Source organism: Leishmania infantum, chromosome 36, assembly GCF_000002875.2.
Source record: "Leishmania infantum JPCM5 genome chromosome 36".
NCBI lineage: Eukaryota > Euglenozoa > Kinetoplastea > Trypanosomatida > Trypanosomatidae > Leishmania > Leishmania infantum.
This window is the reverse complement of record NC_009420.2, coordinates 539,159-561,535: the sequence shown is the minus strand read 5'-3', so window position 1 is coordinate 561,535 and position 22,377 is coordinate 539,159. Positions and strand designations below refer to the sequence as shown.

The 22,377-nt window shown below is 59.8% G+C and overlaps 6 protein-coding genes across 6 annotated transcripts; all 6 read left to right on the top strand.

Annotated features, from left to right (window-relative positions):
- Positions 1-713: 713 nt before the first annotated feature.
- Positions 714-3,560, top strand: LINJ_36_1560 (conserved hypothetical protein; the record flags this gene model as incomplete). Its single annotated transcript, XM_001469701.1, has 1 exon — positions 714-3,560. The coding sequence occupies one exon, from the start codon at positions 714-716 to the stop codon at positions 3,558-3,560; it is 2,847 nt and encodes a 948-aa protein (XP_001469738.1).
- A 1,640-nt stretch (positions 3,561-5,200) lies between these two features.
- On the top strand, positions 5,201-8,806 carry LINJ_36_1550 (conserved hypothetical protein; the record flags this gene model as incomplete). The annotated part of the gene is made up of 1 exon (XM_001469700.1): positions 5,201-8,806. One exon carries the CDS (start codon positions 5,201-5,203, stop codon positions 8,804-8,806), a length of 3,606 nt encoding a protein of 1,201 aa, XP_001469737.1.
- A 1,962-nt stretch (positions 8,807-10,768) lies between these two features.
- On the top strand, positions 10,769-12,004 carry LINJ_36_1540 (conserved hypothetical protein; the record flags this gene model as incomplete). The annotated part of the gene is made up of 1 exon (XM_001469699.1): positions 10,769-12,004. One exon carries the CDS (start codon positions 10,769-10,771, stop codon positions 12,002-12,004), a length of 1,236 nt encoding a protein of 411 aa, XP_001469736.1.
- A 692-nt stretch (positions 12,005-12,696) lies between these two features.
- LINJ_36_1530 (conserved hypothetical protein) lies at positions 12,697-16,086 on the top strand (the record flags this gene model as incomplete). Its single annotated transcript, XM_001469698.1, has 1 exon — positions 12,697-16,086. One exon carries the CDS (start codon positions 12,697-12,699, stop codon positions 16,084-16,086), a length of 3,390 nt encoding a protein of 1,129 aa, XP_001469735.1.
- An 839-nt stretch (positions 16,087-16,925) lies between these two features.
- On the top strand, positions 16,926-18,893 carry LINJ_36_1520 (conserved hypothetical protein; the record flags this gene model as incomplete). The annotated part of the gene is made up of 1 exon (XM_001469697.1): positions 16,926-18,893. The coding sequence occupies one exon, from the start codon at positions 16,926-16,928 to the stop codon at positions 18,891-18,893; it is 1,968 nt and encodes a 655-aa protein (XP_001469734.1).
- Positions 18,894-20,027: 1,134 nt separating this feature from the next.
- On the top strand, positions 20,028-20,495 carry LINJ_36_1510 (conserved hypothetical protein; the record flags this gene model as incomplete). The annotated part of the gene is made up of 1 exon (XM_001469696.1): positions 20,028-20,495. The coding sequence occupies one exon, from the start codon at positions 20,028-20,030 to the stop codon at positions 20,493-20,495; it is 468 nt and encodes a 155-aa protein (XP_001469733.1).
- Positions 20,496-22,377: the final 1,882 nt, after the last annotated feature.

The window sequence follows — 22,377 nt, the reverse complement described above, 5'->3', positions numbered from 1 at the left end:
CACTGTGGTCTGCTTCAGCCCGATGATGATAGTGCGCATATGTCCACCTTGTCTTCCTTCTCTCTCACCCAGGAGGAAAGGAGCCACTTTAAACGTTTCGCGTAACAGCGTTTTGTGTGTTTGCGTGTGTGTGTGGGGGGGGGGGCGGGCGACGGATTTCTTTTGTTGTTTCTGTGTCGCCGGCGCGCAGGTGGTCGGTTGCCACTGCAAGGAAAAGCGAAGAGGTCTCTCATACCTGCGTGACTGCACTCCACATACGCAGTAGCCGGGAAGCAACGGTGTGACCGCTTCTGCTCGTTTTCTCACATCGAGATGGGTCTTTAGCTCCCTCATGCACACGGATGTTGGGCGCTGCACGGATGGTTGCGTATCGTATTTGCACCTGTGTGCGCGCTTGTGCCGGCCTTGGCGCCACCCCTTCTTATTCAGCCTTCCCCTTTGCCTTTCGGCGCTCGCTGCCCATGTTGGTCCATTGCTGCACCGGCAACGTCTTTGTGCAAAACACCATCACGCACGCATCATGCCACAGACGACCAGGGCAGACAGAGATTTTTTGTTTCTGCGCTCTTTCCGGCTTTCCACCCGTCCTATGCATTGACACCTGCTCTGTGCAGTTTTGTCGTCTTGCATATTGCCACGGACAGGGAACGCAACCTTCGTCCTCTCCCGCACCCCCCCTTCTACTGTTTCTGGAACCCCACTGCGCAGCAACCATGGGCATCCCTGACTTTGTCAAGTTTATTGCGCGTTCCTCGCCTAGTGCGCTGTGTCGTGTGCCGAAAGGCAGCTCGAGGCACGAGCCGCTCATCTTCGACTTCATATTGATTGACGCCACGAACGCGGCGCAGACACTTGGGCTTGACAACTTGCGCGCGTTTCTCAATCCCGACCATGTCGTGGCGAGGTCAGCTGTCATTTTCGCGCTAGACTCCCAGCGCGACCGCAGCGGCACGGCCCGCGCCCACCGCCACGCTCTTGTGGGGATCGGTGACCTCGATGTGCATGTGCAGAAGCTGTGCGGGCAGTTGGCGGACGCGTACCGTGCGCAGCAAGGGAGCAACAACGGGTTGGGTACCGGCTCTAGGGCTAACCCGTACGTGCTGACGAGCGGACGCGGTGTGGCGGGAGAGGCGGACTACAAGCTTCTTGACCTGCAGCGTTGCTTGGTGACGTGTGCCATTGCCAGCGGAGCCACTGTCCTTCCTACCTTTCTCTTTATCTCGGAGGACTCTGATGTGCTGTGCGGCGTGCTCTGCGGCCCAGCACCCCAGCAGGTTTCCATTGCCACAAAGTTGCAGGACGTCCTCTTCGAGCCTTCGATTTTGCGCCTCGATCGCGTCCTAGCGTTTGTGGCCACCTGCACCGACGCCTTCTACGCCGCGAGCGAGGAGGAGGAGGAGGCGGCGGCAGCTGCCGCCGCCAAGATGAAGGCGATGGCGGAAAGAAACGCTGCAGAGCCCAATAGGGCAAACTCCTTTGCCACTGCGCCGGCAACAAAACGTGCGGGGAAGCAACACAGTGACGAGGAGGTAGAACTTTCCGTTAAGGACACGGCGGTCGCCACGGCGACGGCGACGGCTGCTCGAGACGACGGTGTGGTGCGTCGCCGCAAGCAGGACGGCCCAATGGTGGCCACCGGCGTGCGCATCGAATTGGCGGACAGCAGCGATGACGATCAGCCAGAGCATGTGGAGACGAAGCCGACGAAGGTGCCCACGGCGACTGCAGGCGCAACCGCTAAGGCACCTGTGTCAGAGATGGAGGAGGTGCCCATTGATGATGGCAAGTACGTCAAGGAAGCCAGCGCTGCTCCGACGGAGGGCGAGCTGCTCGTTTCCTCCATCACGCACACGAGCTGCGTTGACATGGTGTTTCTCTTTATGATTGTCATGGGCAACGCCGTCAATGTGCCGTCGCTGGTGCGCGGCGCCACAAAGGTGGATTCCGGGTCGTGCTGGCAGGCGTACTGCAAACACAAGTACAAGAATTTGTCTACCGCGGATGCCGAGACAGGCCGCGCACTACTCACCCCCTCAGTCAACACGCACTCGACGAACCGAGGCAGCCTTGTACTAAACTGCCAATTCCTCCACTCCATCTTGGACGCTGTACATTACGCTGACGCGGAGCCGCGACCGCCCGTCGAGGAGGAGAAGAGCAGCGCCATCACCTACCTCTCCAATGCCGTCTACGCGACGCTCCGCTACATTGTCGGGTGTAATCTTGACAAGACGCCGACTTTGAAGCAAACGTTTCTCGACTCACGGCCACTGTCCGAGACTGCCATCATGCTCCCTAGTCTCTCTGCGGTGATGTGGGTGCTCGGCCAGGAGGCGACGCGCACGTTCTCGTTCCCCCTGCACGGCCTCGCCAAAAAGGAGCTCTTAGTGGCCGCATCGGGTGGCGCGTCGGCTACCAACGATGCCGCCAACGCCTCGTCAAGGCTTGAAGCCAACCACGCCACCTTCGCGCGTGACGCGTCGTCCTCCACAAGCGAGCTTGACGTTGGCGAGCATCTGGTGGCGCCTGCGGCTTCGAACGCTTGGGCTGTGCGTGGTGCGCGCACGAGCAACGTGTCCCTTGCAGCTCTGATGCAAAATTTCACTAGTGGCGTTGACGGAGCGTCCTCGGCTGCGCGCAGCGGTCACTACACCGCTGCAGGCATGCGGTCCGCGCACCTCCCCAGCGTCAGAGAGATGCTGAAGAAAGCCCTGCAGATGGTGTCACCAGCCAGCTTAGCAAAGGCCAACCTGCTCTTCTACCTGATGACTGTCTGGGCATACGCCCTCGGACTCGGTGTGCGCCGCATGGCGACGCTCACCAAGGCAGCCGCGTCAGTGGCGAAAGCCGAAGTAGGGGAGTCGGCGTTCAGTTCGGCGCATCCGCCTTCCTCGGCTGGGGCCGCGAAGGCCTCAAGAGCGACGCCGGGTACAACCCCAGTTGGCGGACACTACGTATACAGCTTCGAGTTGCGTCGCATGGCGCCCGTTCTACAGGCTGCGACTTCGCAACCACCGTCCTCCATCACAGCCGCATCTGGGCCCTCCGCGATACCTGGAAGGGTAGACAGCACAGCGTCCTCGTCGAGCGAGAAATCAGCGGCGCAGCAGGCCATCTTTGCGGCGCTCGGGGTGTCGTATGACTACTCACAGACGCCGCGTGGCCCGGCAAACGTTGTGAATCTGCGGCGCTGTGCAGTGGACGAGGAGGACATTGCAGAGCTGCAGCGGCTCAGGAAGGTGGCAAAGAAGGAGCGCACTCTTTCTGCGTTGGTGGTCGACGCCGTCCCCGGCAAGAAGCGCAGTGCCAACGTGGATGACAACGACGGCACGTTGCCGGACAACGACGACGGCAACATTGGTCGGACAAGGTCAAGGAAAAGGGCCGAAGACACGAAAAACGGCACCTCCAAGGCAAAGAAACGTCGCGGCAAACGCGAGCGTCTAAAACAGCAAAAGGCAACCGCGAAGGCGGCAGCTGCCGAAGCGGACGGAGGCTCGCCGAGGCACGTGGGGCGTGCCGCGCGATTCAATGCGCCTGCAACGGCTGAGACTTCGTGAAGCAGAGCAGCGGCTCGCACCACTCCAAGAGGCATGCGTGTCGCGTCTTGCTTTGTGTTTTAACTACACGTTAATGGCGATCGTTTAACGCGGAAACGGACAGGAAAACACAAGATGTCCTCTCTCCCATTGCAAGGTGAAGAGGGCGGCGACTGTGTGTGGCCCAGATGTGAGATCTTGGTGGCATGCGTTCCACGCCGCCCCTTGACGCAGGGGTGGCTGAGCGTGTGCGTGTGGCTTGGTGACGAAAGTCTTCTCTGTTTTTTTGGCATTGCAGAGAGAAGACATGCACCGGGGCGCGTGACCGTTTTCATTGCTTGCGCCGCAACTGTTACCTTCCACATGTGCTCATTCAACGTCAGCAGAGCAGATGTGTGGAGAGGGGAACTAAGGTCGCACTCACCCGAATGCCCTTTTGCTGCGGTCGTCGCACCACCGGTGCGCTCTCCACTTTCTCGACTCTCGCTTTGTGGACTGTGTTTCGGGCTGCTGCCCTACCGACGATGTCCGTTGTGAAACAGTCTTCATACCGCCCCTCCCTATTTTTTTTTCCAGCTGCGTGCCGACTCTCCATGAGGACGGGGCGACACCTCAGTGCGTGGTGTCGCAGGGTCCAGCGCCCCCACGCATTGCGTGCGGAAAAAGCCAAGCAGCCCCTCGCCCCTATCCCCTGCCACTGCGGAGCCGCCTCTGGTGGTGGCCGAGCCAAGCGCCTACGGCGTAGCGGAGCCACAGCAATGCATCCCCGCTGATGCCGGGCGGCCATGTCCTGGTGAGCGCGGCGTCGCCGCGCCCTGCGGTCAGTGAACGCGTCCGTGCCGTTCATGTGATGGGCGGAGTGTGGAGGTGGCTCGAAAGGCATCGCGCCCCCGCCCTCACACTGCCCACTGGTGTGGGGGTGCCCGAGCCCGGCCCCGTGGCGGGTGCACCGGGTGGCGACCGGCGCAACGGCCGCTGCTGTGTGAGTGTGTGTGTGTGTGAGCACTGTTCGACGCAGCGGCGGTGCCCGGGTGACTGGGTCGGCGCACGGCTGCAGGGCTTGCCCTACCGCTGCATCTCCCCATGCGCTGTGCCTGTGACCGGCCGAGGGCGGGGGGGCTGAATGTAGGCTGAACACCTTGCTGTATGGCAGGCAACAGACTAGGTAAAGGAGACGAAAAAAAACGCTATAAAGCAGCTTACCATGTTTATCATCTCTCCCTCCTTCCCTGTCTCTCACGTGCACATCTGTTGATCCCTGTATTTTGCCTCGCGCTTTCGCACGAATTGCTGATGTATGAACTGAACACATTAGGAGTACACACATACACAAACAAGAAGAAGGGAAAGCGGCGAGGCGTACCATTCACTTTTTTTCTTCGTTGTTCTGTGCACATGTGCGATGGGGTGCGGCTGCTGGGGCGGCCGGGTCTACTTGAATTTTTCGTTGTGCGCGTTGTGGACGGACCTTTTTCCTACGGCGTCTCCATTGCGCACGTCACGATCGACTCGATAGATTCAAAGAACCGCACATAATTCCACCGTTACACGGATTCGTAGTCGACATCCTTCTCTGTCAACTTTCAGCCATTTCAGACGCCGCTCACCGCGGCAAAATCGGCTCGAGAATCACGAACCCCACCGAAAAGGCAAGAAAGCCGATGGAAGACGAGGAGGAGTTGTCGATGGTTGTACCGGTGCCGGGGTCTGGCGTCTCCTCCCAGCGTGCTGCTTCGGAGCAGTCGGTGCATGCGGGGAAATCATCGGCACAGGATGCTTCAACTTCGGCATGCACCGGAGGCACCCCCTTCTCGCGCTCCAGGACACCTGTTCCTTTTCGCCGAGCTCCTTCTGCTGCACGGGGAAGCGATGAGCAGGACCAAGTAAGCATTCCTACTCCCTCTATCCAGAGAATGAAGCCGTCAATGTCGCCAAAGGTGGATGAATCGACTGCAGCGCCCACACAAAGGCCGTCTGGGCGTTCTGCCGCGTCCAGCACCTCTATCGTGTTCTCGGGGGCCGACAGCACCACCGGGACCTCTATCCTGTTCGCCAGCGGTGACGCGTCTTCTGACCGCGTCATGAGCGGTGAAGTTTCACCGCTTAGTCGCTCCCCTTGTGTTGCGAAGAATGACAAGTCTGGCAACGTTGCTGCGCCGAAGCCGCAGACGAAATACGACGAGGTTGCCCAGGACGCTGCTGCTGTTGTCGATCTCACGAGTGACTCGTCGTTTGACCTCCACATCGAGGAAGATGAGCAGGCGGAGGAGCCGCCGGCAGTGGCGGCAGCGGCGGATGAAGCACCGCAGGATGAGCGCGAACCGTCAAAGGCGTCTAAGAATCCAACGCCCGGCTCATCTAAGCTTGCCTCATCGATATCCAAAAAGGAGGCAACTGGCAAACGCGTGGAAAAAGCGGGCAAATCCACGAGCCGTGCCACGCCTGCGGTGCCGTCTGCCCACCCTGCACCGAGGGGCAGCCGTGCGCGCCGTGGAGCCAAAGTTACCGTGCCTTCACAGCAAGCGAGTGCTGCCCGTGCCTCGAGAGGCCATCCGGGAACGTCATCAGCATTGGAGCGGAAGGCAAACACCCCTCGAGCAGAGCAGCAACTTGCCTCTTCTAGAGATCATGATTTGGTCGCCTCCCCGTCGCCATCCTCTCGCAGCAGCAGCAGCGGGGGCAGTCTTAGTCACCCCGAGTCTCGCGGCTCTGTGAACTCCGTCGGCGAGGAGAGCGCAGAGCGCTTTCCGAATCGCGAACGCCATGGCGACCGTCGGCTTCGTCCCACCCCAGCCGAGGACACAGAAGATGATGAGGATCGGCGGTCAATCAGCACACCAGAGCGAGTAGTAGGGCATGGCGCGTCTCGTAACCACAAAGGCGTCACATCAGACACTGGCGAGAGGGGTCGCAGCAGTCGCGCACGCCGTGGGGCGGCCAATGAGCATTCGCGGAGGGCGCATTCTGGTCCCTCGCGCACGGATCGCTGCCGAGGTAGAGAACTGTCGCGAGAGGGGCACCATCATTTGCCGTCACGGTCACCGGTGCGCCGCCATGGCTCCCGGCGCCTGACCGTCGAAAGCTTGCACGGCGGCGCGCTGGCGCACGAGTGTTTGATGGAGCTGTGGCAGCACAACCGCGAGGGGGACTTTGACTGGCCTCGGCCACACCGCCGGCGCCGCAGCGGTGAGGCACCTCCACATCATCGGTGCCACTGCCGCTCAGAAAGTAGCGCGGAGGCGCCGCTGCACTTGTGCGCGGATCACGTGCCGCTCCACCGCGTCGCCTTCTACGACGACTACACAGATAACGACGTGTACGCTGCAGCCGCTGTCACTTCTCATGAGCGATTCGGTGGCCTCACGGAGCGGTTTCGCCGTCGCAGCAGCCGCGAGGGTGGGGACGACGGGTACGGGGCGGCGGCCGTGCAAAGCGCACGCTCAGCCGCCAGCTCCGTCTTCAGCGGCGATGACGTCGAGGACAAGGAGGAACTGCTTACCTCCTCCCACGTCAATGACCGCAGGAGCAGTACTAGGGGCCGCCGAGTCGATACTGAACTGTCGCCTCGCTCAAAGGCGCGTTACGCCGATAGCAGACCAGGGCAAACAATATGCCGGCAAGAACTTCTAAGGTACGACTACGGAAATCGCCGGGCGTCCGAGCTTCGAGGAGGTGGATCGATGCACCGCCGCGATGGCACTGCGGCCCGCGATCATCGCCGTCGTGGCGCTGAGTGGGAGCCTGACTACTACTACTTGAACGCGCCACGGAAAGGCTATTCGCTCGATAGCGGTGGCTGCGGCTCTTCTCGGTGCCTGCAAAGCTGCCACAGTCCCCGTCTGGCTGCTCCGCCGGCTCGTGAGAGCCCTCTCCTTTCGCGTTGTGGCATCTATCGCCCTGATTTGCCTTCGGACGCACTGTCAGGCGAGGTGCGGTATCAGTCACTCCCGCCTTCGGCATCCTCGCCCGTTCGCAGGCACCGAGCCCGGAGCGCGGCAAGCGGCAAACAGGCAACACCATTGCGGCGAGCGTCACAGAGCCTTGCGTCCTCTGTGGCTTCCATCTCTCTTCCGGAGAAGGAGCTGCTGGGCGAGGTGGAGTGGAAGCTGGATGCGCTGGAGAAACAGATCGCCGACGAAGATGCAGAGCGGGAGCGAGTGATGATGCGTAGTCCGTTTGAGCGGCTCTACCATCTGAACAACCGCCGCGACCGTGACGAGCGACGCAATAAAGTGTTCCAGCTAAACCTCCTTGAACGGATTCGCGACCGAATCGTCTCCGGCTCGCTGAAGGAGGACATCGCGCGGAAGGAAGAGCGGCTGCGCAAGCAGGAGGAGATGCTGACAAGTCCAAACGGGGTGTTTGTTCGCCTGTACCAGAACTCGAGTCCGCGTCGCTCCTCAAACGTCGCCGCCGAAGGCAGCGATTGCAAGAGTGCGGGAGAGGGCAACCGTGACGGGCGTGCCAGCGTCAACACTACCGGCGTGTCCAGTCAGCGGGCGTCGACGGCACGTAGCCGCATGAGCACGGCCGAGTCGCAGGAGCTGTGCAACCGCCTCTACGAAACCGCCGCCATCGTGAAGCAGAAGAAGGAGGCGATGAGGAAGCAATCGGTAGAGAAGCGCCAACGGCAGCAGGCAGAGGAGCTCCTGATCGCACGCTTGGCGGGCCAGATTCAGCTCGAACGATCCCGGGCACGTGCCTCGTCAAAGAGGCGACCAAAGACGCCAGCTCAGTTGGAAGACGAAGCCCGCGCGGAGCTGGAGAAGCTGCGCGAAGAGGACCCGGAAGGCTACGAGAAGAAGGTGCTGCGAGGTCGCGTGCTGTCGCCAGCGGAAAGAAATATGCAGGCCGAGCGGCTCTGGAAGCACGGCTATATCTCGAAGGCTAAACTAGAGGCGCAAAAGAAGGTGTTGGAGCTGAAGAAGTGCACTTTTCAGCCTACCATCAATGAGTTCTCAGCCTCAGCCGGCATTGCCGGGCGTGAACAGACGCGCAGCAAGGGCGGCGGTGGCACGAATGATGCCAAACACTTGAGCGCCGGCACCGACCGTGCGCAGCGCCACCGCAAGGCGGACCGGTTCGAGGAGCTGTACCACAAAGGAATGCAGGCCAAGGTGCGTGGAGAGACGCTACGCGACGAGCGCGACCGTGAAGCGCGCCTCAGCATCCTGCGCAGTCGTATGGTGAGCGACCACCATTTTCGGCGCCGCGTCGAGCTCGACCCATCGCTCGCCGAGCGCTTCATGAAGTCACTGGTTGTGTAGTGCGCCGATTGCCGACAGGCTATTCGCTGCGCGCAGCTACAAGGAGCGCCCGGCGCAGGGTGTACTACACTCGCATGCATGCCACGTGCCGAGGGGCGGGGAAGGGGGCTTTGCTGTTGTCTGCGCCCGTGTCTGCGTGCGGAAGCAGCGGCATACGCATCGGGTGTTGGAGGCAGAATCGTCGCACATGCACTTGTTGTTTTTTTGAGCTGCTCTCACTACATATCACTCTGATGCTCCCTTTCTTTACTTGTGTGACGGCTTGTTTGTATGTGCTTCAGGGGTGCGTCAAGAAGCTGATGCTCCTTGTCTCCTCAGCATGTCCGCTAGATCGTTTGGATGGTTTTCGAGTCGTCTGTCCCTTGCAGTGGCGTTGCTGTGTTTCTATTTACATAGATGTTTGGCTGCATCCTGCAGGTGCCAAACTGACGAAGCTCGATCTGGTACATGAGCGGGGACTAGAACAGTGGCTTTTGCGTGACTCCGTACAGAAACATGTCGAGACTGCAACTCACCACGCGCACAAAAGTGCGACCACGCAGGCGCACGGACAGGCTCTCTCACCACCTACCTCGTGTTCTCTTTCTGCTGTTCCTCTCTTGCGTGCCAGGTTCACCTCCTATTCCATTTTTTTTCGTCTTTTTTGTTTGGAGGTCTGTCGTCGACGCGAGAGGGAGGGAGGGGCCGCAGCCTTGTGAAGCATGCGCTCCGACATAGACTTGTATCGGTGTTGCACACAGGGGCGTATGGTGAGGGGAAAGAGCGAATCACTCGCAGTATGCTGCGACGAAGCTGCTTGAACATCGTTGTGGACTGCCCCTCTCCCTCTGTGTGTTCTGTCGTGCCCACTCTTGCCTTGTCGGCATGTGCCAGTGAGACACACACAAGGCAGCAAAGGGATGGAGACAGACATGGCGGCTGTGGGAAGAAAGAAGAAAGCGGATGGGGTCCGAAAGAGCTGTCACGCACTACTGCTGCTGTGTCCACGATGCTGAGGTGATCCGTTGGCTGAGCCCTTGCGCATCTCGCTTCTGTAGCGAGACGCTGGCAAACTGCCGCCGCCTCTTTTTTTTTGTCTGCCTTGTCGTGCATTGCCGTCTCTCCCCGCACCTTTCAACTATGGCTGAGGAGGGCGCGAGAGAGTAAGAGGGGCCATGCAAAGGGATGTGCTGCTTCTGCAACATGCTGTGCTGTGGTGTGTCTCTGCTCCCATGCGTGCACAATGGTATTCGTGCTTCTCCTTGTGGGTCTGTTGGTTGTTACACTTCGATGCGATGAGAAGCCCAATGCAGCAAACTTTAAAGGACGGATCCACCGCGGCACCAGTCTCCGTGGAGCGCAAAGGCATGGTACTCGCTCCGGTCTGGTGCCACGCACCTGTGTGATAGCGTTGCGCCGACTCGCAACACCATCATTGCTCTCATTGTGCGAACTCACCGCAGTGGTACTTTTTTTTTTGCCGTCGTGGCATGACCCGTCTCATCTGACGAGGGCACACGAGCCAGTGTATTCAAGTCCGTGTCCCCCTTACTCTTTACGTCGTAAGCGAGGCACAGCACCCTATCATAGTCGCCAATCTGTCACATGAGCTGCAGCTTGGGCTGCGCTGACGTGCCGCTGTCATGCGTTGTAAATGCGTTTTTCTTATCCGCTTCGTGCACCCCTCTTCCTTATTTTCACTTCTGGGTCATGCTCCCTGATTGCCGATAGAGGAGAGCGATCATGCGGCGTTTTCTGAGGTCGCTGAATCTACGGTTCCACGTCGCGCTTCGGCAGTCGCATTCGACGCACACTGTCAGGTGCTTACGCGCGTCCACCAACACGCGTGTGGGGGATCAGACCCCAGCGCTGGCGCCCGAGCTCGCTGCTGCCGCTTCTTCTGATAAGCCGTTATGCGCAGCGTCCACCGACAGCACGAGTAGCAGCGGTGATACGGCGAATAAGCAAACATCGCGGCACCCAATGGAGCTGCTGACGCGCGTCTTTCAGCGCCATCCACCCGCACTGCGTTTGCATCGCGAGCTCACTATCGCTCTCGCCGACGGCGACTCCGCCCGTGCGGCGGACTTGGCCAGCGTGCTCGCCACCACCGTCCAGCGCGTCGTGGCAGCGGAGGAGGCGGATTCGAGCGACGCTGCGACGCCACCTGAAGGGCCCGCGAGTACAGAGCACTTCTCCCAGAGCGACATCCCTGTGGCTGGCCTCGAGGATGTGGAGGAGGCAGTGGCAAAGACACGTCAAGCGCTCCTCCATGAGGCGACGGTGCAGGTGAGCAGTGGCGTAGCTAGAGACACGGGCGGCGGTGCTGTCTCTTCCGCGCCCGCGGCTGCGGAGCGGTCACTTCCTTTTTGGCGCGATCCGGAGCGGCTATGTGTCACCGTCTTGGAGTCCACGTTCGAGACGGAGGTGCTCGGTGGCGAGTCTCAGGACACGCTAACACCGGCTGGCAACCGGGCAGCGGAGCACGAGGCGGAACAGGTGCGCATACTCGACGCCTACTTGGACAAGGAAGACGCACGCTGGAAGGCGCAGAAGGCGGCGATTGCGAAGATCGTTCTCGACGTGACACGCTCCTTGGGACTCACCCCTGAAGACCTGCAAGCGTTCGAGGGCATCTCCGCCTCTGCGGGCGCTGGTGCGGCTGCGGCGGTGGGCGAGCGGAAACTGAACGTGCTGCGTCACAGCAATCTTGTCATTCGCGGTGAGATGCCGTCTGCGCCGCTCTCGAACGCTGCCTGGGAGCGTGTGTCCGAGGGCGTAGAGGCGGAACTGCGGGCGCTAGAAGAACGGATGTCGTCTCTCGGGCAACCGCTGACACCGTCGGAGGTGCGCATGGCACGTTACGAGCTTCAGATGAGCAAGTCGAAGATGCGGTACGTCGTCGGGGTGCACAAGGAGCTGCAGCTCGCCCTCGACCACAGCGCCGCGCTGCGGGCATCACTTAGAGAGAAAAGTACTGCAGAGGTTACCTTCTCGACGGGCGCTGAGGTGTTCATGGCGGAGGTGATTCGCGCTCTGAACGAAGGAGCCGATGCGTACAGTGCGAATGTCACGGCAGCGGGTGCGCAGCTGACTGTGAGCAACGTGAAAGCGCGAGAGGCTGTGGAGTCACCGGTGCTCCCCTTCACTTTCATGCTCAAGTGCTCTCTGTGGTTCACCACTGCACCACCACGTCCACCTTCTTCCTCCTCAGACTAGCGAGTCAGAGAAGGCTCTCGGCGGGGGGGGGGCGTTTCATGCGCGACCATTGGCGGGACAGAGTGTCGGTCGCGTCCCTCGGTATCTGTCCGTCTCTCCAGCGCATTCACGTGCCTCGGGGCTTGTCGATTCTTCAGACAAGCTTTCGAAGGGTGTTCAGCGCACACGCGTGTGCAGGGGGTGCACAAACCCCTTGCCACATGCTCTTCGACAGCGTTCGAAGAGCTGCGCAATAAACAAGAAAAAATGAAAAACGGTGAAGGTAGGCTGATGGAGTGTGTGCCGACGCAGCAACATAGGACGTGGAAAGGAGACGGGTGTGACGGTGTCGCCATCACTGCTTTCTTTCTCTCTCCCTGCTGCGGCCCTGCGCCCACACGACGCGTGAACAGGCAGCGGTGTTCTTTGCCGCTCTCTCCGTGCGCGCTTCGGTCAATCTATTTCCCTTCGCTCTTTCCGCGCTGCTTTGTGCCCTCTTTCACTCACGTCGGTCTTCCAACGAGCCTCACATCAAAGCTGAGTGCAGCAGGCGACGGCGCTGAGCGTGTGACCGCCACCTCACAGCTGACTCCCTCCTTTGCGCTTGTGGCTCTGGCTGATTCAGGTGCGCCGGGTTGTGATCCAACACGCCCCCCCCTCCCACCACCCCCTTTATCACTGGCCATTATCCTGTCCTCTGACCGCCGTGCAACATGTCCACGAGCCTCAGGCCATCCGCGCCGCTTGCAGCGCTGCCTTCATCGAACCTTGCTGCCTCGACGCCGCACCCGAGGAATGGCAATGCCACGGCATCTCCGGCGCTGACAATGCTCCCCACTCTTAGCCTGGATAACGCCCTAAAAAGAACCACCGATGACCAGGGTCGTCAGCGCGACGGCGCCGGCGCGCCGGACAACAATACGTCGTCTGCTCACCGGCGCTCTCTCATCGGCGTGCGCGGAAGTGTGCTTCCGGAAAAAAAAGGCGGTCTGCCCAAGACGGGCCACATCGGCGTGTGCTACCACCAAAACGTGTACGTCTTCGGTGGGGTAAACAGCAAAGGGCAATTCAGCAACCACGTCTTTTGCTACGAGAAGCGAACACTGCAATGGCGCGAGATTCGCGGTGTCGGCGTTGTGCCGCGTGGTCGTGCCAACCACGCCGCTGTTCTGATTGGCAACAAAATTTACATCCACGGTGGCCACCGCCACCTCGAGGTGTTCGACGACTTCTTCGCCTACGAGATCGAGACAGGTCGGTGGGAGAAGATCGGCTGTGAGCGGTCGCAGGGGCCGGGACCCATATTTTTGCATAGTATGGTATACATCCCCCCCTTAGACAGTCTCCTTGTCCTGGGCGGCATTCATCAACGCGAGCAAAACAACTGCCTCGGGCACTTATTCGATGTTCGCAACCGCGTCTGGACCGGTGTGCCACCGCCGTCCTCTGTCGACGCCCAGCATCTGCAAATGGTGACGGCCGCCTATCATGTCCCTTCCGCGGTGGTGGTGGTTCTGGGCTTGATGGATGCGGACGTAATGCAAGAGGGCGCCGTCACCACGCCACACGTGCACGTGTTCCAGCCAGCAACATTTGTGTGGCGGCGGGTGGACACAAGCACTGCACCAATGAGCCCGCTACCGTTTCGCATGGAGGCGATGTGGGAGTCGCTGTTGCATTTCCTCATCCCCGGCGGCGGCGGCGTGTATGACCCGCTCCTGGAGAACTGGATGTTTCCTCTTCCGTCGACCGAGACGGATAGCGTTGGCGACGACGGTGCGGTGGATCAGAGCCCCTCCACGCCGGGTTTCGGGCTGCCTCCCCTGCCGCTAAACAAGTACGGCTTTCTCGTGCTGGATCTAAGAAGCATGTCGTGGTCGCTGGTGCCGTGCAACCTGTCGCGCAAATTGGTAGCAGAGCTGAATGCAGTAAACCGGGTGACGCGGGAGAAGATGGAGCGACTTGTTCTGCGCAACAATGCGGCCGCTGCTGCCATCGCCTTGTCCGGGAACTCTTCGCAGAGCAAGTCGGCTGTGCAGCAGCCTGCAGATAGCGGCGCTCTCTTGGGCATTTCCAGCGCGTCCTTGACCCACGGCCCCAGCGGGGTCGCGTCCAGGCATTCGTCGGTGTTCCGACATCAGTCATCGCAGTGGCCGCGAAACGAGTCCTCCTCCACAAATGTGCCGTGGCCTCGCGCGACTGGAAGTCGTGCCGCCATGGCTTCCGGCTCCAACGACGGCAAGATGGCCGCCCTCCTCAGTTCGTCGCGTTACCGCCGCCTCTTCTTCTTCGATGACGCACCCGAGTTCATGCGCAAGTACACGCTCGTGGTGGTACGCGATGAACCGACCAAATCGGGAAAGCTACGACCTCTGCAGTATGTCGTCTTACACGGTGGACTGACGGAGCCGATGGACTACGCGATGCTTATGTTTGCACCGATTCTTACTCGGCCGCACTCAAATGCGGCAACGCCTACAGGCAGAGCGGGGCTGATGGCGCGCTCGAATTCGCTTCGCGGACGGGCCGCTGCAAGTGTGGGAAGTCGACGCGGATCGGCGTACACCCAGAGCCGCAGTGAAGAAGACGGCGGCTACGAGGACGATAGTTTTGACGACGTCACGTCGCTTCTGAGCAGCGGCACCTTGATCGCGGCGTACTCGACGCAGAGTAACCATCGCAGGACAGCGCCGCACACACCGCTGAGGGATGCGGAAGCCCTGGCGCACTTGCGCGGCGGCAGGTACAGTGATGATGACGAGTACGACACCAATGTGCACGAGCGGATGGACAACGGCGGTGCGGCGCACAAGTCATTTCTGCTTCCGACTCTGCAGAGCGGGCGCACGCGCCGCAATTATTACCGCTTCGCCCTCCAGTTTACGCCGGGAAATAGCATACAGAAGGAGTCACTGCTGCCGTACGCGAACATACCTGTTGCGGTCTTGCAAACGCCGAAGGATGTGCAGAAGTGGTCGCGCAACTACTACACCGATCAGCGGCGGTGGCTCTCGGAGCGAATTAAGGAGGCCATGATCGAGGACCGAAAGCTGAGGCGTCTTCGGCAGCTCAACAAGGCTCAAGTGGCGACGGCGTCTGGTGCCCAAGGCAACGCAGCCTGGGCTGGCTCGGCAGGGCGCGACGACAGCAGCAACAGCGAATCGGAATTCATGGATGGTCTCTACCTGGCGGAGACCTTCATCGGCGACCCTCGCACGCATGGCGGCGCCAAGGTGTCCAGCTTGCTTGCCTACGAGGATCAGCTGGCGCTCGACGCTGCTGATGCCGCATTGACGCAGGCGGGGGCCCCAAAGAGACGGCTGCGCGACTTTTTCGAGCAGCACGGGCTCGACGCCTTCGAAGAGGCGGATATACAGCAACAGCACGAAAGGATGCAGTTGCGCACGGCGCTCGGCGGCAGAGGTGCGAAGCACGATCGACGGCGGAAGGACGCAAGGCTGAAAGAGAGGGCTGTCGTTGCCGAAGGTGCGAACGCGAAGGCAGCCAAGCGGTCGGAGACGTCACCGCTGGTAAAAAAATCTTCCGTCTCCGACGGTTCCATGCCTTTAGCGTCTGAAGTGCAGATGACCGACTCAGGCTTTGAGCGATTGCGCATGAAGGGCTGGCAGGACGTGGGCAGAGAGCGAATGGCAGCTGCCGTCCTTCATGGCTCCTTCATCAACGGGCTGGCCGGGGGAACCACAGGCAGTGAGCTGGATTTTAGGAAGCTTGCTGCCTATGCTTTGCTGAGAAGGGCAATAGCACGTCTCCGAGCAGATGGCAATCCCTACGAGATGCGCCGGCGCCGAGCGCAGCTCCGTTGGCGCTATCTCCGTACCCTCGTGTGCACCGGCGAGGCGGCCTACCTGCTCTACCTTGCAAGTCAAGCAGAGTTCAAGATGAGGGGCATCATGGTGACGGGCACGCAGGGCCTCATGCTTGCCCCGGAGCTGCATTTTCTCAGCCCGCTGCAGGCCTACCGTGTTCCTTGTAAACCAGTCCCGTACAATGTCGCGGCGGCATCAGCACCAGCGCCGGCGTCATCGTCACGGTTTGCGCAGGTGACGGCGAGTGGTATGGTGGTGTATCACTCACTGAAGTGACACCTGGTGAAGCAGAGGTGGCTGGTGTTTGGCCACTGTGGTGGTGGCTGAAAACCGGTGGGAGCGCGGAGACGAAGCACATCCTCTTTTAGAGGGCGAGCCCCTCCGCCCCTCTGCCTCTCCTTCTTCGCCTCATCGCCTGCAGGAGGAGTCATCTCCCTTATGTAAATGACTGGAACATTTACGTGAAATGCGCATGCGTATGCATGTAGGTGTGCCTCTTTTGTGCGCTATTTTTTTTTGTATGTGTGTGGGCTGTTCGAGGGGGAGGGAGGTAGTTTCCTTCTTTGTGTGTGTGTGTGTGTGTGCGGAAGCTCTTTTTTTTTTCGCGTTGGGGGCGTTCGGCTTTTTGTTGTTTCCTGCTCCCCCTCTTCGCCTGCCTCCCCCCCTCTCTCTCCCTCCTCTTTCCCTCCCTTCCCTCTTTCTATCCGATTCTCCCTGCTGCCTGTGTTGTGGTCCGACGCGGACAAGCGTTTCGAAAACAAAAAAAGAGTCCCAACCTTCTGCAGTGAAGTGCTCGCGAGGCGGCTACGCCTAACAGCACTACTTCATGAGCCGCCCATCACCTTTGCCATATTTCGGCCGTTTCCCGTCGACAGCCGGGCCGCAGTATTCGACCTCCTAGCTGCCATGCTTCACCTCTACGTCAGCCTCGCGTATGCTACTGTTAGTTGCCATGGAATGCGCCCTGTGCAACTGCCGGTTTTGGGCTTCTGCGACATTCTCTCTTCCCTGTCTCCGCTCTTGCAGGAAGTAGCAGGCGCATTTGAAGATGGAAACAGCAGCACCCGCCCTCGCACTTGAAACTGATCATAGTCGCGCTCAGCGCACCCACCAGCATGTTATCTTCTAGAATGGCCGACAGCACAGTCGACCGAGATGCCAGTGCGCCGGCCCCCAGACCTAACCGCGACCAAGAACCGTTTTCTGAGCCAGCGCACGAGAGTGCGAAGGCAGCTGATACACTTGCGCCAACGCAGAGAGGTGACCCGCGACGCGGCAGCGCAGGCTCGATCCGCGTAATCGGCTTTCACGCGCCAGGCGCCACGAGCGACAGTGAGCATGTGTGTGCTGTGACCACATCGTCAGGGCATGCAGCACCGCTATCACTGGAGGCGCGGCTGGCCGCTTTGCGCTCGCGCCGCCTTGCGCGAGAGGCGCGCGCCATCGGCGCAGCGGCATCGGTGGTGAGCGCATCAATCGTACCTGCGCCTCTGCCTGTTGCTCTCGCCGAACCCGCATGCAATGGCGTGGAACGTCCGTGCCTGGGCCACACGCTGCCCACGTTCCCACCACCACCACCCGGCCCGCTGGCGCCGACGCGCACCTCGACCTCTCCAACAGGGGCCTCAGCGCCGGCAGCCCAGTCCGCTGCCGCACCTTTCACCTTTGCGCCCCGTGCCGCTAACGACGTTAACAAGGCCGCCGCGGCTGTTGATGCTACCACGCTCGGGGACGCTCGCTCGACGAGGTACGCAACCACGTCCCGTGCAGAGACCCCCAACGCAGCGTCTTGCTCAAGCGCCTCCGTCCATGCTGACAAGGCCGGGCAGCCTGCGCAGGTTGGCCGGATGGCGTCCCAGCGACGCTTTCCCTCCACGACGTCCGCCGTCATGACAACCGCTTTTTCAGAGTCCCCGGTGCCCAACCACGCCTCTACGGCCTTCTCAGTGCGGGGCAGCCCGCCATCGCACGCGGTCGGGGCTGCGCCGATGAATAATGCCAAGAGTGAGCCCGCGCCGCAACATAGCGAACAGCGTTCTGCGGCTGAAGTGTCCTCACTTCGGTATCACCCGATAAACGATACCCAGGCAGCCAGGCGACTCTTCCCCAACGACACGGCATCTTCCATCTATGTATCGCCGCTTGACACCGCGGCGGACGCTATCCGCGGCACAAGCCCTGAGCATGTACAGGGGCAGCACCTTTCCCCTCTCCCGGCTTTGCATCCGCCATGCATGTCGGCCCTGGCGCAGGATGGTGGATGTCTTTCCTCGAATACCTCGACGCCAGAGAGGGCACGATTGCCATCATTGGTGGAAATGCAAACGTTTTTGCCCACTGCAATCTCGTCGTCAACCGGCCTCCCCACTGCTTCACATGGCATGGTCCGGCGTCACGGTGTCCACGCATCACTCCGGCGCACGACAGGCGGTTCCCCGTCGTCAACCGATACCGCTCCTATTCGTCCATTTGCGCCGTTTGCGCGCCTCATCACCACCCCGCCGCGCGAGAGCTGCCCGTCCCCGCAACCGCTCTCCGACGACAAGTCGTGGCCGAGCCGGCGGGACTTCATCGTCCCCAGTGTGTGCTCGCACCGAGATAGCCCCCACACGGGATGCACGCAGAGCAAATCTCGCGAATGCTCATACCCGAGGCGGGTTACCTCGGCCGAGACTACCTCGTCAACTGAGGCTTGGAGTGCACGGCTGCGCTCGTCGTCTGCCGAACGCGACACCTCGCTCAGCTCTGCCTTCTCAGGGAAGATGCCCATCTTTTCTCCATTTCGGCACCGCGTGATACCGTCCCTGACGAACCGAGTGTCGTCGTCGCCTTCGCGTTCACACGCCAGCGCACGTCACTCACTCCTCAGCAGTGCCGTCTACACAGCCTTACTCGCCACAACCACCCGCTCCAAGTACAAGCTGCTCGACGACATCACCACAGTGTCGACGGAGGAGTCCGCCGAGCGAGACACCATCGCTGAGAAACTGGCGATACAGCGTCGTCTGAGCCACTTAAAGTCGGAGTTGACGCGGCAGCGAATGGAGCAGCGGCGGCGTGGTGGGCACATCAGCACTCTGTGAGATTGCCACTCGGCTCTCCCTTTTTGCCCTACCCCTACGCTATTCTATGCCGTTCAACTCCTTGTCAGTCTGCATGTCTACGTGTGTGTGTGTGTGCCATGGGTGCTCGACGCGCACTTGCACTCTACTGGCATATCCTCACTTTTTTCTCTCCCATTCTCGTTCTCTTCAGCGTAGGCAAAAAGGCGTTTGCGTGTGTGTGCACGCCCTGCAGATGTTGACGCTGCTGCTGCGGCGGCGTTCCATTTCTGTTCTCGCGTGTCAGATCACTCCCTTTTCAGTGCCCCGCGCTCCGATGGTTTGTTCACGTCCATCGACTGCCCTCCCTCTCTCCTTCCCGAAACATCGGAGAGAGGAGTGCAGGCAAAACAAACGGGGTAAACCATTTTTTCTTTTTGTTTCCACCTCTGTTCTTGATGTTGAACAATAGAGCGAATACGAACGGCCGAAGGGTAGCACGTCGCACGAACCCGGCGCGGCTCCTCTCCTCCCTCCCCTCCTCCCGTTTTCTTTGTTGCTTTCTGTTCCCGGGAATTCCGCGTTCCATAGGAGACTCTCTGATCTTTCGGCCCCTGCGTGCACATATATATGTGTGCGTGTGTGTGTATAATTGCTTCGCAACGCAGTTTTCAGTAGTGACCACGTCACTCACGGCTCTCCATCTGCGTTGCCCCATCGACTCACCACTGCCTTCTTCATGGAGTGCAGCGTAAGACCACAAAGAGGATAACGGTAGAATGCCTAAGCTGTTTAACCACTCTCACCTTCGCTGCCGACTGTAGAAGAGCCAAGGGTATGCGCGCAAAAGCCCGTATTGCGTCGATGATGCGCGAATGAAAGTCACCGCTTTGTTTGGTGGTCGGCTGCCCACGATGTGAGGTGGCTGAATGCAAAACCTTTTTGTGCACGGTTGTGCTGATAAGCAGCAACGAGCGAAATTGAAACACGCGTTTCACCCCGTGCGCAGTATTACTTCCTCCAGCGTCTCGCTGCCGTTTCCGCTGGGAAACGCTACTTGAACTCTTTCCTAACCTCTGTGGCCTTTCGACCCAACCTACCACGGCCTGTAACGAAGTGCCGGAGTGGTGTCCACTCGCTCCCCATTCTCTTTTCTTTGTCTCCCTCTAGTGTCCCATGTCAGCTGTCGCATCCGACGACTCGGCTGGCCACGTGGTCGATCCTGTGCAGCACACACACCGGTACATTCAGGAGCACAAGCTGAATGAGCTCTTTGGGCATCTGCTGCAACTTGTCCTCTACCACCGCCCTGATGACCCGCGTGCCTTTCTCGCCGAAGAGGTACGCAGGATTCGCGAGGAAAAAGTCTCCTCGTCGCTCTTCACGGAGCGGGATCTCGAGACGATGTTTGAGATGATTGATGTGACGGCGCAGCGGTGGATCACGGTCGCGCAACTGCGTAATACGTGCCGAAACCTTGCGACAGCCTCCTCGGCGGGCACCGGGAGCACCGGTGGGGGCGGTCTTACAGCAGAGCAGGAGGCTGCGATTGCTGGCGCAGGTGACGCAGCAGGACGCGTCACCATGGAGAACTTCAAGGGGGTGCTTTCCTCGCTCCTTCTGACCAAGAATAAGTGGTCTTAGAGGCCCACGTGGCGGAATAGGAGACCGTATCTGTGAGCTGGTTGCGTCCCTCCTTTCCCGCAGGATGTAGACTACGTTTTCGGGTGCGCACTGCAGCTACGCTCGTGGGGGTCGCGGAGGGGGGGGGAGAAGCCGCGTGCCATATTTGGGCTTGAAATCGACGAGTAAGAAGTACTGCCTTACGTTGTTGTGCGGACAAACTGCAGTGAAGCAGAGCTACCTCTTTCTGCCACATCTGGAAGTGGCCCTCCCATCTCTGCTGCTGGTGGGTGTGAGGACAACACTGAACAGACGTTGGGCCCACGGCCGCTTCGTCTCAGCACTTTTTTTGCTTGAGCCCCTCCCCCTCCTCTCCCCCCCACCACACACACACACACACACACACACACACCTCCCCTTCTTTCCACCTCGGTGCCGAGGCACCTTTATGCAGCGAAAGGAGAGGTATTGGTCTCATCGTTTGCCGACTTGTGGTGCGAAGACGCCCCGAAGACCGCTTGTGTGCGCAGTGATAGTTGCAGAGCACATGACGGCGCCCCGCAAGCGCGCAATGCATACCATCGTCTTTTCCCTTTCCCCTTTCTCAACGTCATCCACCACCACCTCCCGTGTCTTTGCTTTCCCGGTCTGATGCACACTCCCGACGGAACCGCGCGCGGATATTCGACGCAAGCGCTCTCGCTCACGCCCGTACGTTCGACGCGTATACACACACCCACCACCACCGCACGAAGAGGAACGAAAGAAGAGAAAACTCTCAAGGGTCGTGAGACGGTCTTTCTTTCGGCTGCACAGCCTACCACTCTACGACATACGTCGCGAATGCGCTGTCTTCAAAAGGGGCAAGGTCATCATAGTTAGTGGTAGAGGAATAAACAACTGCAACAGTGCAGGCGCTCCCTTTCACATTATTCCTCTCGTTTTGTGGAGGGGTGAGGCACCACTCACAATAGGTAGGGTGGGGCCGTCTCCTTGTAGAGGAAAGAGGGCTACGAGAGACAGCGACGCTACCTCGACGTATACGTGGGGCGTTCGTCGTCAACGGTCTCCCTGCACCCCTCCCTCCTCCGTTTCCGCGTTTCATTTATTACAGCTTTGTCGCTGCTGCGCTTGTACATCGGTGCATTGTGGTCTTGCTCGTGGCACTCGGTCTCCGCTCGTATATCTGTGTCTTTCAGACGCTGCCGCGCTCTCTCCCTCTCTGATTGGTATACCTAATTATATATATATATATATATATAATAATTTTTCCTTGCTCGCGCGCCAGTAGTCGCCAACTAGAGTGTCTGATTGTGATGGAAGTGCGTGGGTGACCCTCGCTGTTGCCAACCTCCGTTTTCTCCCTCCCTCTTCTTGTTTTAGTTTTTTTTTTCGGTTTCTTGTTTTTTTTTTTGGTGTGTTGTTCCTCGCCACTTTCGTTTTCTGTTTGGGTTGCTGTTGTTGCTGTTCTTCCTCGGTCCTTATCGCCTTTTTTGCTACTGTGCTCTTGTCTCTATCTGCCCATCTGACACCCTACGTCGCTGTCACTTCGGCCGTGTGCGTTATCTGCGTCGTGGTGAGCTCAGTGAGTCTTCTCTATCGTTTTTTTATCTTGAGAGCGTGTGTGCGCCAGCCTTCTCCACCCTCGTGCCTGTGGCTGCGCACGAAGGACGAGCAGGATCGAGCGAAAACACGCAGTTGCCCAATAATCGCACACACGCATACGCACTCTCGTGCTCACGGCGTCTCGCCTCTCGTTGGCGAGTTCTTCCATTCCCCCTTTTTTCTGTTTCGTTTGCTGTTCTGCTGCTGCTGCTGTTCCTGTCACCCCCCCCTCCCCACCCATTTTCTCCCTCCATCTAAGCGAAACTTGCCACCATTTTTGTGGTTACCCGAGTCTGAC